Genomic DNA, 13,901 nt, shown 5'->3' with positions numbered 1-13,901 from the left:
GGATGGCCATGTATCGCGAGATCTTGGCCAACAACCTCCTTCCCTCAGAAGAGCATTGAAGATGTGTCGTGGCTGGGTCTTTCCAGCATTACAACGACCCGAAACAACACAGCCAGGGCAACTAAGGAGTGCTCCGTAAGAAGCATCTCAAGGTCCTAGTGTGGCCTAGCCAGTCTCCAGACCTGAACCCAATAGAAAATCTTTGGAGGGAGCTGAAAGTCCGTATTGCCCAGCGACAGCCCCGAAACCTGAAGGATCTGGAGAAGATCTGTAGGCGGAGGAGTGGGCAAAATCCCTGCTGCAGTGTGTGGCAACCTAGTCAAGAACTACAGGAAACGTATGATCTCTGTACTTGCAAACAAAGGTTTTCTACCAAATAATTAATTTGCTTTTCTGATGTATCAAATACTTATGTTATGCAATAAAATGCCAAATAATTACTTAAAAATCATACAATGTGATTTCTGGATTTTGTTTTAGATTCCGTCTCTCATAGTTGAAGTGTACCTATGATAAAAATTACAACCTCTACATGCTTTTGAAGTAGGAAAACCTGCAAAATCGGCAGTGTATCAAATACTTTGTTCTCCCCACTGTATATATATAATATATGTATATTATATAATATATAATGTGTGTTGGTGTGTGTGTGTGTGTGTGTGTGTGTGTTGTGTGTGTGTGTGTGTGTGGTGTGTGTGTGTGTGTGTGTGTGTGTTGTGTGTGTGTGTGTGTGTTGTGTGTGTGTGTGTGTGTGTATTTGTATATATATGTGGGTATATGTACAGTGGGGCAAAAAAAGTATTTAGTCAGCCACCAATTGTGCAAATTCTCCCACTTAAAAAGATGAGAGAGGCCTGTAATTTTCATCATAGGTACACTTCAACTATGACAGACAAAATGAGAATAAAAAATCCAGAAAATCACATTGTAGGATTTTTAATGCATTTATTTGCAAATTATGGTGGAAAATAAGTATTTGGTCACCTACAAACAAGCAAGATTTCTGGCTCTCACAGACCTGTAACTTCTTCTTTAAGAGGCCCCTCCGTCCTCCACTCGTTACCTGTATTAATGGCACCTTTTGACTTGTATCAGTATAAAAAGACACCTGTCCACAACCTCAAACAGTCACACTCCAAAACTCCACTATGGCCAAGACCAAAGAGCTGTCAAAGGACACCAGAAACAAAATTGTAGACCTGCACCAGGCTGGGAAGACTGAATCTGCAATAGGTAAGCAGCTTGTTTGAAGAAATCAACTTGGGAGCAATTATTAGGAAATGAAGACATACAAGACCACTGATAATCTCCCTCGATCTGGGCTCCACGCAAGATCTCACCCCGTGGGGTCAAAAGATCACAAGAACGGTGAGCAAAAATCCCAGAACCACACGGGGGGACCTAGTGAATGACCTGCAGAGAGCTGGACCAAAGGTAACAAAGCCTACCATAAGGCATTGAAGATGAAACTGGCTGGGTCTTTCAGCATGACAATGATCCCAATCACCTCGCCCGGGCAACGAAGGAGTGGCTTCGTAAGAAGCATTTCAAGGTCCTGGATGGCCTAGCCAGTCTCCAGATCTCAACCCCATAGAAAAATCTTTGGAGGAGTTGAAAGTCTGCCCCCAGCGCTCTAGAGGAGATCTGCATGGAGGAATGGGCCAAAATACCAGCAACAGTGTGTGAAAACCTTGTGAAGACTTACAGAAAACGTTTGACCTCTGTCTTTGCCAACAAAGGGCATATAACAAAGTATTGAGATAAACTTTTGTTATTGACCAAATACTTATTTTCCACCATAATTTGCAAATAAATTCATAAAAAATCCTACAATGTGATTTTCCGGATTTTTTTTTCTCATTTTGGCTGTCATAGTTGAAGTGTACCTATGATAAAAATGACAGGCCTCTCTCATCTTTTTAAGTGGGAGAACTTGCACAATTGGTGGCTGACTAAATACTTTTTTGCCCCACTGTATATAAATATGCAGATTATGCAGACAATTACATTGATGGAAGCTACAAAATATCTGCAATATTAAAGCTGATCCACCCCCTAAAGAAAAATAAAAAACATTAGCTAGTTTGCCAACCTGGAATCTACATCATAAGATATTGACTGCCAACACTCTGTTCAGAGGCACTAAGTACTGTCCGTCGGTAGGCAAATGTTTGACAATCGTACTGGTATGTCTGCGCTTTAATCCGAACCCTAACGCTAACCCCTAACCCTAATTGTAACCCCTAACCCTAATTGTAACCCCTAACCCTAATTGTAGCCATAAACCTAACCCCTAGGCCTAAAATAGCCTTTTCCCTTGTGGGGACCGTCTGAATTTTCCTTGTTTTAATATTCTTGTGAGGACTTCTGATCCCCACAAGGATAGTAAAACCCAAAAAACACAAGGGCTACCACATGGAATAATACAGCTTGTGTATCATTGTTGTGATGAGGTTATGCTCCTGTGCTTTTATTGAATAAGAGAAGCGGACACTGCTTTCCCTCTAGTGGACAAAGTTGAATACTGCAAACTCAACTATAATGAGATTTTCTAAAGTTGAAGTTCTCATTTTCACCAATGGGTAGCGCCCAATCTCTAAAATGGAAACAGGTAGTCTTCCCTATAAACCCATCGCATGACAAACTAAGCCATACATGGTATCACAGAACATACAAAAAGACTCATGATAAAACTATTTACAGTGAATACTTGACTTTTCCTGTGTGATCAGGGTTATATCGACCCAATACTTTAAAACGTGTGCGCATCTGTGTGTTTGTGTGTGTGAGTCTGCATGTGTGTGTCTATGCATGCATTTGAATGTGTGTGTGTGTGCATGTGTGTGCGTGCGTTGGTGTATGTGTTTATGTGTGTGTGTATAAGCATGGTTCTGTACTGACCTTCCTGCCAGAGAAAAGCATGCAGAGCTGGTGCATGGAGCCTCCGTTCTTGGTCAGCTCCTTCTTCAGGGTCTTGGGCGAGGGCAGCGACCAGCCTCCCTTGTGCCCGTGGCTCGCGTCCAGGCAGTTGATGGTGTTGTCTGAGGTGAAGCAGGTAGAGCGTGGGTCCTGCAGCAGACTGCCCTCGCTATGCGTGCGGCGCCACAGTGAGTTCTGGACGCTCAGCCGGCCGCCATGCTTCTCGCAGGCAGAGCCCTCCACCATACTACGGCGCTTACTGTCGCGGCGCTCTGGGTAGGCATCATCGCTGTCATCTTCTTCATCATCATCATCATCATCTTCTTCTTCATCGTCTTCATCATCCTCGTCGTACTCTTCGTCGGTGTTGGGCGAGGAGAGAGCATCGGCGCTGAAGGAGCGGTCTAGGCGGAGTTCGGGAATGATGAAGGAGGAGGAAGAGGAGGAGGGGGGGGCGTTGGTGTCGGGGGGGTCTGACGGGGCCTCGTCATCCGTCGCTGAGGGAATCGCCTCTCCTCGCTCCTCCATCTCTCTTTCCCCACCCTCCTCTATCTCTCCTTCCTCCTCACCCTTCCTCTCCTCCTCCTCCTCCTCCTCCTCTCTATCCCTCCAGATCTCGGGCTCGGTGCCCTCCATGCTCTTGCAGTCTTCTCCCTCGGTGGAGGGGGGCGGGGTGGGGGGCACCTTGTGCTCCTCTTCGTCACCCAGCGGGGTATAGACCTCCTCCAAGGTCGTGAGGGGCTCAGAGGGTTGTGGGCTGCCCAGAGTCAGGGGCACTGAGGGGCTAGAAGGGTAGGGGTAAAGGAGGTCCTCTTCGGAGCCCCGTGGCAGGGGTAGGCCTACTCCCAGCTCACATGGAGGGGTGTCCACTTTGGGCTCAAGCATCTGGAGACAGAGAAAGAGAAAGAGAGAGAGAGAGCGAGAGAGAATGAAGGAGAAAGAGAAAGAAAGGAGCATGAGTCTCTGGAGACCCATGATGCTATGCAGTCCCGTCCTGCTACCTCCCTTCCTTCTTCCCTCCCTCTTGCCCCACCTGCAACTTTTAAACCTCAGCCCAGCCGTGAACCAAAGCAGTGAATCAAAACCTAACAGGAGCGGGATCCAAAAGTGACCTGTCTTCCACACCTTATCAACCACAAAGACACACACATAGGTAGAGGACACACACAGAGAGAGAGACAGAGACACAGAGACACACAGAGACACACAGTGACACACAGAGAGACAGAGAGACAGAGAGATTAGAACATTTCACAATTATTAGTGCTGGGCTAAATCAAAAATGTGTACCCTCAGCTAATTCAGTTTTGGTGCCATGCACTTCACTACTGACAATTCAAGGCATCAACATTTGAATTGCATCAATTAAACATGTCAAATAAGGAGAAGATAAAACAATCAAAGAAACCCATCGACAGTCAACCAGAGCCATGCTGAAATGCTCCCAATCACTAAAAAGCTATTAAGACACATCCAGTATTGTCCGATCAATAGAGAAACAAGCCTATACCCAGACCAGGCCTGATCTAAATCCTGTCCTATTGACAGCAATCCATTCCTATCCTATTGACCTGTGAAGTGTGTTACATGCCTAAGAAACTAATGGCTCAATACCAACTATCAACAACGTCCTGGTAAAGGTGAAGCCAGTGATTCTGGGTGTATGTGGAGAATTGTTGACTTTAGCCACGAAAGAGGAGCCACATGAAATGAAGAAAGACAAGAAGAAGAAAGACACTCTGGAACACACTGTGATGGTAGGCTTCCCTTGCTGAGAGAGGGCCTCATTGTACAGTTCACCAGCTACAGACTGATGATGATGGGGGCTGCTATTTTTACAGTGAATTGCACTTTTATAAGAGACACACCTATAAGAGACACACCTATAAGAGATAGGGCAGCTTAGAGAAAAACAGGATGGAAAACCGAGGACTTATTTTTTCTGGAGCATAATCTTTCACTCTATCCTCTCTCTCTCTCTCTCTCTCTTCCCTCCTCTGAACCAGAGGGGTGAGAGAGAGAGAAAGACCAATAGACGGCAAGGAAAAGTGAGGGCACTATCAGATTGGATGTCAAGGGAAAATACAATCCACAATTCTTCTGATAGTAATCCTAATAGTCCGTGCTCTGACCCTGTCATGTTTTAAACATCAAATACTGCATTTGTATGCATTATTTGGTTGAAAAAGTAAAGCTGAGATTTTAAATAGATAGAATGATACAAGGTTTGATTATAAACTTCTGTAAGACCATGGTAAATGCGTAAACGCAGACGCATGTACAGACACACTTTCTCTTTTTTTCAGTATCTCTCTCTATCTCTCTTTTACACACATACACTCTCTCCCTCCCTCTCCAGTGGAGATATGGCAGGAGACACAAAGGAGCCACCTGTCCTGTCAGACACACATGTTCCATTTCAGAGCCCAGTCTAACAGAACCATCTACTACCGTACTGGGACACCTACACCCACACACACACACACACACACACACACACACACACACACACAATTCCCTTCAAGTGTCATTCACAAGAAAATCTCTACATATCCAGTGAAAAAAGAATGGTCGAAACACTCAATCACAAAAACACAACTCAACCTAATTCATTTCAGCTTTGTTCAGCACTGTCATGTGCTTCTGTGGCCGTTGGCTAAGAAGTCATTACTCTCTCTTTCTCTCCCGTGGCTGATCTGAAGGCAGAGGGGACAGAGGTTGAGAGTATTGAGAGAGGAGGATGAAAGAGACCCTTGACGGGCTAAAAGCTCTCCGTGTTACTGAGGAGAGGACTGGGGAGGAGAGGGGAGGAGAAGAGCGGAGCACAGGTAGGTCATCAATGATTAGCGTTACGCTATCAGACCACTAGCACCACCCTCATTACTCTCCCGGTGTAGCATCACATGAGCTAAATGGAAACATGAGATGGGATGGGTGGATGAAGAGAGGAGGAGTAGGGCAAAAAAGAGAGAAAAGAAAGTAGCAGAAGAAAATAGGAGCGGAGAGGGAGAGCAGGAATATAAAGGACAGTCAAAATAATTGTGTTGAGAAACACTTAGCTGGGGCTGCTCCTTCCTTCTATCATAGAAGCCCAGGGCAGTTTGAGAGAACAAAACAGAACCATTAGACCCTTCTTCAATTACAAATAATCCCTCGCTCTGTGTCTCTGTCTGTTGCTGTCACCCCCCTCTATTTTTTCTCTCTCATCCTTATCCCTAGGAAGAAAGAAGCACTGAACTGTCATGACGTGGCCCATTCTGGGTGTAGATCGTGCCTCCCCCTCTCTCACTCTTTCCAACACCCAGGTTCTGTTATCTCAGGTCGTAAATTCCTGGCAGAGACTTTCTCCCCCTTTTCATGCAGAGAGAGAGACCACAGAGTGAAACAAGGATTTCACGTGGTGAACTCCCAAATCCCCAAAATGGGAAAATGAAACAATATGTCCACTTGTGAGAAGGTGGGAATGGTCCATGAACACTTAAGGGACAGGTATGACAAGTGTGTTTCATCTGGTGACCTCAGAGAGGACAGGAAACACACATAACTATATATCTGAATGTGTATATTTCTCAATTATGGGGTTTGCATCTAACTCTTGTATAAAATGAATGAGTAAAGATGAAACTATTTGTGAAATGATGTAATGTGATGTTAAACCTTTAATGTGAGAGAAGTTCTTTCCCTTTGAAGTTTAACTAAGTCATTGGCCCGCCCCCGTGAGCACAGACATGATCTGGCATCATGGAACCACCCTCTTCTACTGTTACGAATATAAGCCCCTCCGAAGAAAATCCTCTCCAGACTAAGCAAACCCACAGCGTGAGCTGTGATTGCGAATAGTTAAGACCAAGCAAACCTCGGTGTAAGCTAAGGTGACACAGGTTTGAGTACCAAGACTAGAAAACCATACCATGTGGAGCATTGGCTACACGGCTAGAAATGGTTCAACTCTGAGACTATCGATCCCTACAGAATAAGAGCAAATCTTAGATGCTAATTACTAGTCTGCAGCTAGACATTATGTAAACCTGGGATGTGAATACCGACAACTGCCGAAACATCTATTCTATGAGAAAATTTCTGATTGGTACTCTGAATTATCCATTCTAACATGAAAGACTTCGATCTTCAGGGAAACAAAGAGAGAGAGAGACTCGGACGAACTCTCCAGCAGACGGACTGTATTCCAACAGAGAAGACAACAATGACCTACATCGTAAATATGTACATGCAATTATTCTCGAATGAGTGGCCGTTCATGTGTGAAGGATTAGCATTTCAATGTATATAATTATAGACTGTGTAATGAATCCATTTTGTCTTTCCCGCTCTTTCTCAGTCCACACCCCCTTCCCTTTGTCCACCAAGCTGTCATATCGGTTTAGCCCACTAGAGAATCTTTCCTATCATTGTTAGTAACCAATATCTACTGTTTGTTTGTTTATGCATTTCTGTGATTATTTAGTTAGTTAATAAATAAATGATTAAGCCAATTGGTGTATGGATGATCTATAGTAAAGCCTGAGTTCGTGCAGATAACCAACAATTTACGACGTTCAGATGAGACTGACGTGAGGTAAAGAATAATTCATTAATAGAAGACTAATTGATCAGATATTAAAATATCTGAAGAGTTACAGTTGAAGTCAGAAGATTACATACACTTAGGTTGGAGTCATTAAAACTCGCTTTTCATCCACTCCACAAATTTCTTGTTAACAAACTATAGTTTTGGCAAGTCGGTTAGGACATCTACTTTGTGCATGACATAAGTAATTTTTCCAACAATTATTTACAGACAGATTATTTCACTTATAATTCACTGTATCACAATTCCAGTGGGTCAGAAGTTTACATACACTAAGTTGACCATGCCTTTAAACAGCTTGGAAAATTACAGAAAATTATGTCATGGCTTTAGAAGCTTCTGATAGGCTAATTGACATCATTTGAGTCAATTGGAGGTGTACCTGTGGATGTATTTCAAGGCCTACCTTCAAACTCAGTGCCTCTTTGCTTGACATCATGGGAAAAATCAAAATTTATCAGCCAAGACCTCAGAAAAAAAATTGTAGACCTCCACAAGTCTGGTTCATCCGTTGGGAGCAATTTCCAAACGCCTGAAGGTACCACGTTCATCTTTACAAACAATAGGTATGCATTTAAAACACCAGGGACCACGCAGCCGTCATACCGCTCAGGAAGGAGACGCGTTTCTGTCTCCTAGAGATGAACGTACTTTGATAGCGAAAGTGGCAAATCAATTCCAGAAACACAGCAAAGGTCCTTGTGAAGATGCTGGAACAACAGGTACAAAAGTATCTATATCCACAGTAAAACGAGTCCTATATCGGAATAACCTGAAAGGCCACTCAGCAAGAAGAAGCCGCTGCTCCAAAACCATCATAAAAAAAACAGACTACGGTTTGCAACTGCACATGGGGACAAGGATCGACTTTTTGGAGAAATGTCCTCTGGTCCTGATGAAACAAAAATAGAACTGTTTGGCCATTAATGACACGCTCGTTAGTTTGGAGGAAAAAGGGGGGCGCTTGCCAGCCTGAAGAACCACCATCCCAACCGTGAGCAACAGGGGTGGTAGCATCATGTTTGGGGGTGCTTTGGGTGCAGGAGGGACTGGTGCACTTCACAATAGAGTGGCATTCAGAGTAAGGAAAACTATATGGATATATTGCAACCAACCATCTCAAGGACATCAGCTCAAGTTAGAGCCTTGGTCGCAATGGGTCTTCCAAATGGACAATGACAACAAGCATACTGTCCAAAGTTGTGGCAAAAAGGCTTAAAAAACTTTCTTAAACTAGGGGGCAGACATGTTTCACTTTTGATGAATCGGTGCCCAAATTAAACGGCCTCGTACTCTGTCCTAGATCATATGGTATGCATATTATTATTACTATTGGATAGAAAACACTCTGAAGTTTCTAAAACTGTTTGAATTATATCTGTGAGTAAAACAGAACTCATATGGCAGGCAAACTTCCAAACAGGAAGTGAAAATTCTGAAATGGGTCGCTGTGAAAGGCATCGCCTATTCAATTGCCTTATATTTATGGATCTGTATGCACTTCATACGCCTTCCACTAGATGTCAACAGGCAGTAGAACGTGGAATGAAGCGTCTAGCCTGATGTGGGACCGAATGAGAGCCTTTGGAGTGACAGGTCAGGCATATTGTCAGTTCTTGGCCACGCACACTACGCATGTGATGTCCTTGTCTGCAATGCGTTAGATAGACATGAAGAAATGCTCCGTCTGGGACGTTATTGGATATATATGAGAAAAACATCCTGAAGATTGATTCTCAACTGAGCTTGACCAGTTTATTCGATTTGTAATATTACTTTTTGAAGTTTTCGTTCATTAGCGTAAATTTGGATGGACACGTGAACAACACATGCTAGCCAAAGTTGCTAATTCGACAGAAGTAATGGACATTATAAAACAAAAAACGATTTATTGTCGAACTAGGATTCCTGGCACTGCATTCTGATGAAAGATCAAAGGTAAGGGAATATTTATGATGTKATTTCGTATTTCTGTTGACTCCAACATGGCGGAGAATGGCTGAGCGCTGTCTCAGATTATTGCATGCTGTGCTTTTTACTAAAGTTATTTTTTAAATCTAACACAGCGGTTGCATTAAGAACCATGTTTAAAATGCTTAGATTGATGATGACACTTACAATGTGTATATTAGATCATTTATTGTGGATTTTGAGATGAATAGTTTTGGGAAATATGGGACTTCTTGTAGTCATGCATGGTGTCTTATGTCATATCAACACCTTAATTCATTCAACTTTTAAAGTTACTGGGATTCCATCTTCTATGCATTCTCTTCCCCACACAAGGCAATGTGAATATTTTCTAGACACATGTTTACAGCATTGCAATTGGATGAACATGATAATTGCATGTCTTAAAGACAAAGGGTTTGGACTATTAATAGTCACAACCAGAGGGGATAATGTGCATACGGTATATTCGAGTAATGTATGATCCAAATCCCAAAATGGGAAATGAAAAATATGTCACTTGTGAGAAGGTGGGGATGGTCCATGAACACTTAAGGGACAGGTATGACAAGTGTGTTTCATCTGGTGACCTAGAGAGGACAGGAAACACACATAAACTATATATCTGAATGTGTATATTTTCAATTATGGGGTTTTGCATCTAACTCTTGTATAATAGAATGAGAAGATGAACTATTTGTGAAATGATGTAATGTGATGTTAAACCTTTAATGTGAGAGAAGTTCTTTCCTTTGAAGTTTAACTAAGTCATTGGCCCGCCCCCGTGAGCACAGACATATACTGGCATCATGGAACCACCTCTTTCTACTGTTACGAATATAAGCCCCTCCGAAGAAAATCTCTCCAGACTAAGCAAACCACAGCGTGAGCTGTGATTGCGAATAGTTAAGACCAGCAACCCTCGGTGTAAGCTAGGTGACACAGGTTTGAGTACCAAGACTAGAAAACCATACCATGGAGCATTGGCTACACGGCTAGAAATGGTTCAACTCTGAGACTATCGATCTACAGAATAAGAGCAAATCTTAGAGCTAATTACTAGTCTGCAGCTAGATTATGTTAACCTGGGATGTGAATACGACAAACTGCCGAAACATCTATTCTATGAGAAAATTTCTGATTGGTACTCTGAATTTCCATTCTACAATGAAAGACTCGATTTCAGGGAAACAAAGAGAGAGAGAGACTCGGAAACTCTCAGCAGACGGACCTGTATCCACAGAGAAGACAACAATGACCTACATCGTAAATATGTACATGCAATTATTCTCGAATGAGTGGCCGTTCATGTGTGAAGGATTAGCATTTCAATGTATATATTATAGACTGTGTAATGAATCCATTTTGTTTCCCGCTCTTTTCAGTCACACCCTTCCCTTTGTCCACCAAGCTGTCATATCGGTTTAGCCCACTAGAGAATCTTTCCTATCATTGTTAGTAACCAATATTTACTGTTTGTTTGTTTATGCATTTCTGTGATTATTTAGTTAGTTAATAAATAAGATTAAGCCAATTGGTGTATGGATGATTCTATAGTAAAGCTGAGTTCGGCAGATAACCAACAATTTACGACGTTAGATGAGACTGACGTGAGGTAAAGAATAATTCATTAATAGAAGACTAATTGATCAGATATTAAAATATCTGAAGAGTTACGGTTGAAGTCAGAAGATTACATACACTTAGGTTGGAGTCATTAAAATGCTTTTCATCCCCCACAAATTTTTGTTAACAAACTATAGTTTTGGCAAGTCGGTTAGGACATCTACTTTGTGCATGACATAGTAATTTTTCCAACAATTATTTACAGACAGATTATTTCACTTATAATTCACTGTATCACAATTCCAGTGGGTCAGAAGTTTACATACACTAAGTTGACCTGCTTTAACAGTTTGGAAAATTACAGAAAATTATGTCATGGCTTTAGAAGCTTCTGATAGGCTAATTGACTATATTTGAGTCAATTGGAGGTGTAACTGTGGATGTATTTCAAGGCTACCTTCAACTCAGTGCCTCTTTGCTTGACATCATGGGAATCAAATTTATATGCCAAGACTCAGAAAAAAAATTGTAGACCTCCACAAGTCTGGTTCATCTTGGGAGCAATTTCCAAACGCCTGAAGGTACCACGTTCATCTTTACAAACAATAGTATGCATGTATAAACACCATGGACCACGCAGCCGTCATACCGTCAGGAAGGAGACGCGTTTCTGTCTCTAGAGATGAACGTACTTTGATGCGAAAGTGCAAATCAATTCCAGAAACACAGCAAAGGACCTTGTGAAGATGCTGGAGGAAACAGGTACAAAAGTATCTATATCCACAGTAAAACGAGTCCTATATCGGATAACCTGAAAGGCCACTCAGCAAGGAAGAAGCCGCTGCTCACAACCATCATAAAAAACAGACTAGGTTTGCAACTGCACATGGGGACAAGGATCGTACTTTTTGGAGATGTTCCTCTGGTCTGTGAAACAATAGAACTGTTTGGCCATATGACCGTCGTTATGTTTGGGAAAAAGGGGGGACGCTTGCAAGCCGAAGAACACCATCCCAACCGTGATGCACAGGGGTGGTAGCATCATGTTTTGGGGGTGCTTTGCTGCAGGAGGGACTGGTGCACTTCACAAATAGATGGCATCATGAGGTAGGAAAATATATGGATATATTGAACCAACATCTCAAGACATCAGTCAAGTTAGAGCTTGGTCGCAATGGGTCTTCCAAATGGACAATGACAACAAGCATACTTCCAAAGTGTTGGCAAGGCTTAAAAAATTCTTATAACTAGGGGGCGACATTTTCACTTTTGGATGAATCGGTGCCCATTAAACGGCCTCGTACTCTGTCCTAGATCATATGGTATGCCTATTATTATTACTATTGGATAGAAAAATCCTGAGATTCTAAACTGTTTGAATTTATCTGTGAGTAAAACAGACTCATATGGCAGGCAAACTCAAACAGGAAGTGAAAATTCTGAATGGGTCGCTGTGAAAGGCATCGCCTATTCAATGCGCTTATATTTTGGATCTGTATGCACTTCATACGTTCCACTAGATGTCAACAGGCAGTAGAACGTGAATGAAGCGTCTAGCCTGTTGTGGGACGAATGAGAGTTTGGAGTGACAGGTCAGGCATATTGTCAGTTCTTGGCCACGCACACTACGCATGTGATGTCCTTGTCTGCAATGCGTTAGATAGACATGAAGAAATGCTCCGTCTGGACGTTATTGGATATATATGAGAAAACATCCTGAAGATTGATTCTCAACTGAGCTTGACCAGTTTATTCGATTTGTAATATTACTTTTTGAAGTTTTCGTTCATTAGCGTAAGTTCTATGGACCAGTGACACACCATGCTAGCCAAAGTTGTAATTCGACAGAAGTAATGGACATTATAAAAAAAAACGATTTATTGTCGAACTAGGATTCTGGCACTGCATTCTGATGAAAGATCAAGGTAGGGAATATTTATGATGTCATTTCGTATTTCTGTTGACTCAACATGGCGGGAATGGCTGAGCGCTGTCTCAGATTATTGCATGCTGTGCTTTTTACATAAGTTATTTTTTAAATCTAACACAGCGGTTGCATTAAGAACCAGTGTATCTTTAATTATATGTTAAACATGTATCATAAACTTGATGAAAGATTAGTATTTCGTAGTACGTGGTATCTGTAATTCTTTCGCTATTTTGGAGCCATTTCTGAACATGGCGCCATGTTAAACACATTTGTGGCTATAAATTGCATAATCGAACAAACATAAATGTATTGTATAATGATGTCATATGACTGTCATCTGTGAAGTTGTTCAAGGTTAGTGATTAATTTTATTCTATTTTGTGTTTTGTGAAGCTATCTTTTTGTGAAAAATGGGGTGGTGTTTTTGGATATTGTGGTGAGTAACATAATATATGTTGTGTTTTCGCTTGTAACCATTTTAAAAATCGGGACGTTTGGTGGTTCACAAAGATGTTTTATCTTTAATTATATGTTCAACATGTATTTTTCATCAAAGTTTTATGATGAGTTTTGTATTTCATGTTGCTCTCTGTAATTATTCTGGCTATTTGGAGCATTCTGACATGGCGCCAATGTAAACCACGATTTGTGGCATAAATATGCACATAATCGAATAAAATAAATGTATTGTATAATGATGTATATGACTGTCATCTGATAAAGTTGTCAAAGGTTAGTGATTCATTTATATCTCTATTTGTGGGTTTTTGTGAAGCTATCTTTGCTGTGAAAAATGGCTGTGTTTTTTGGAGATATGGTGGTGAGCTACATAATTATATGTTGTGTTTTCGCTGTAAAACATTTAAAAATCGGACATGTTGGCTGGATTCACAAGATGTTTCTTTCATTTGCTGTATTGGACTTGTGATTTCATGAAATTGATATTTT

General features: G+C 41.7%; 1 protein-coding gene across 1 annotated transcript in view; it reads right to left on the bottom strand.

Annotated features, from left to right (window-relative positions):
* The window catches only part of rgs3a (regulator of G protein signaling 3a), a 108,125-nt gene that overhangs the window by 60,452 nt on the left and 33,772 nt on the right, over positions 1-13,901 (bottom strand). Inside the window, exon 2 of the mRNA XM_023987698.2 lies at positions 2,902-3,804. Coding sequence (XP_023843466.1) covers positions 2,902-3,804 — 903 coding nt within the window. The remainder of the gene's footprint in view (positions 1-2,901; positions 3,805-13,901) is intronic.

This window comes from Salvelinus sp. IW2-2015, linkage group LG5, assembly GCF_002910315.2.
Source record: "Salvelinus sp. IW2-2015 linkage group LG5, ASM291031v2, whole genome shotgun sequence".
NCBI lineage: Eukaryota > Metazoa > Chordata > Actinopteri > Salmoniformes > Salmonidae > Salvelinus > Salvelinus sp. IW2-2015.
Note: the sequence above shows the minus strand (reverse complement) of the source record. Positions and strands in the feature narration are given on the sequence as shown.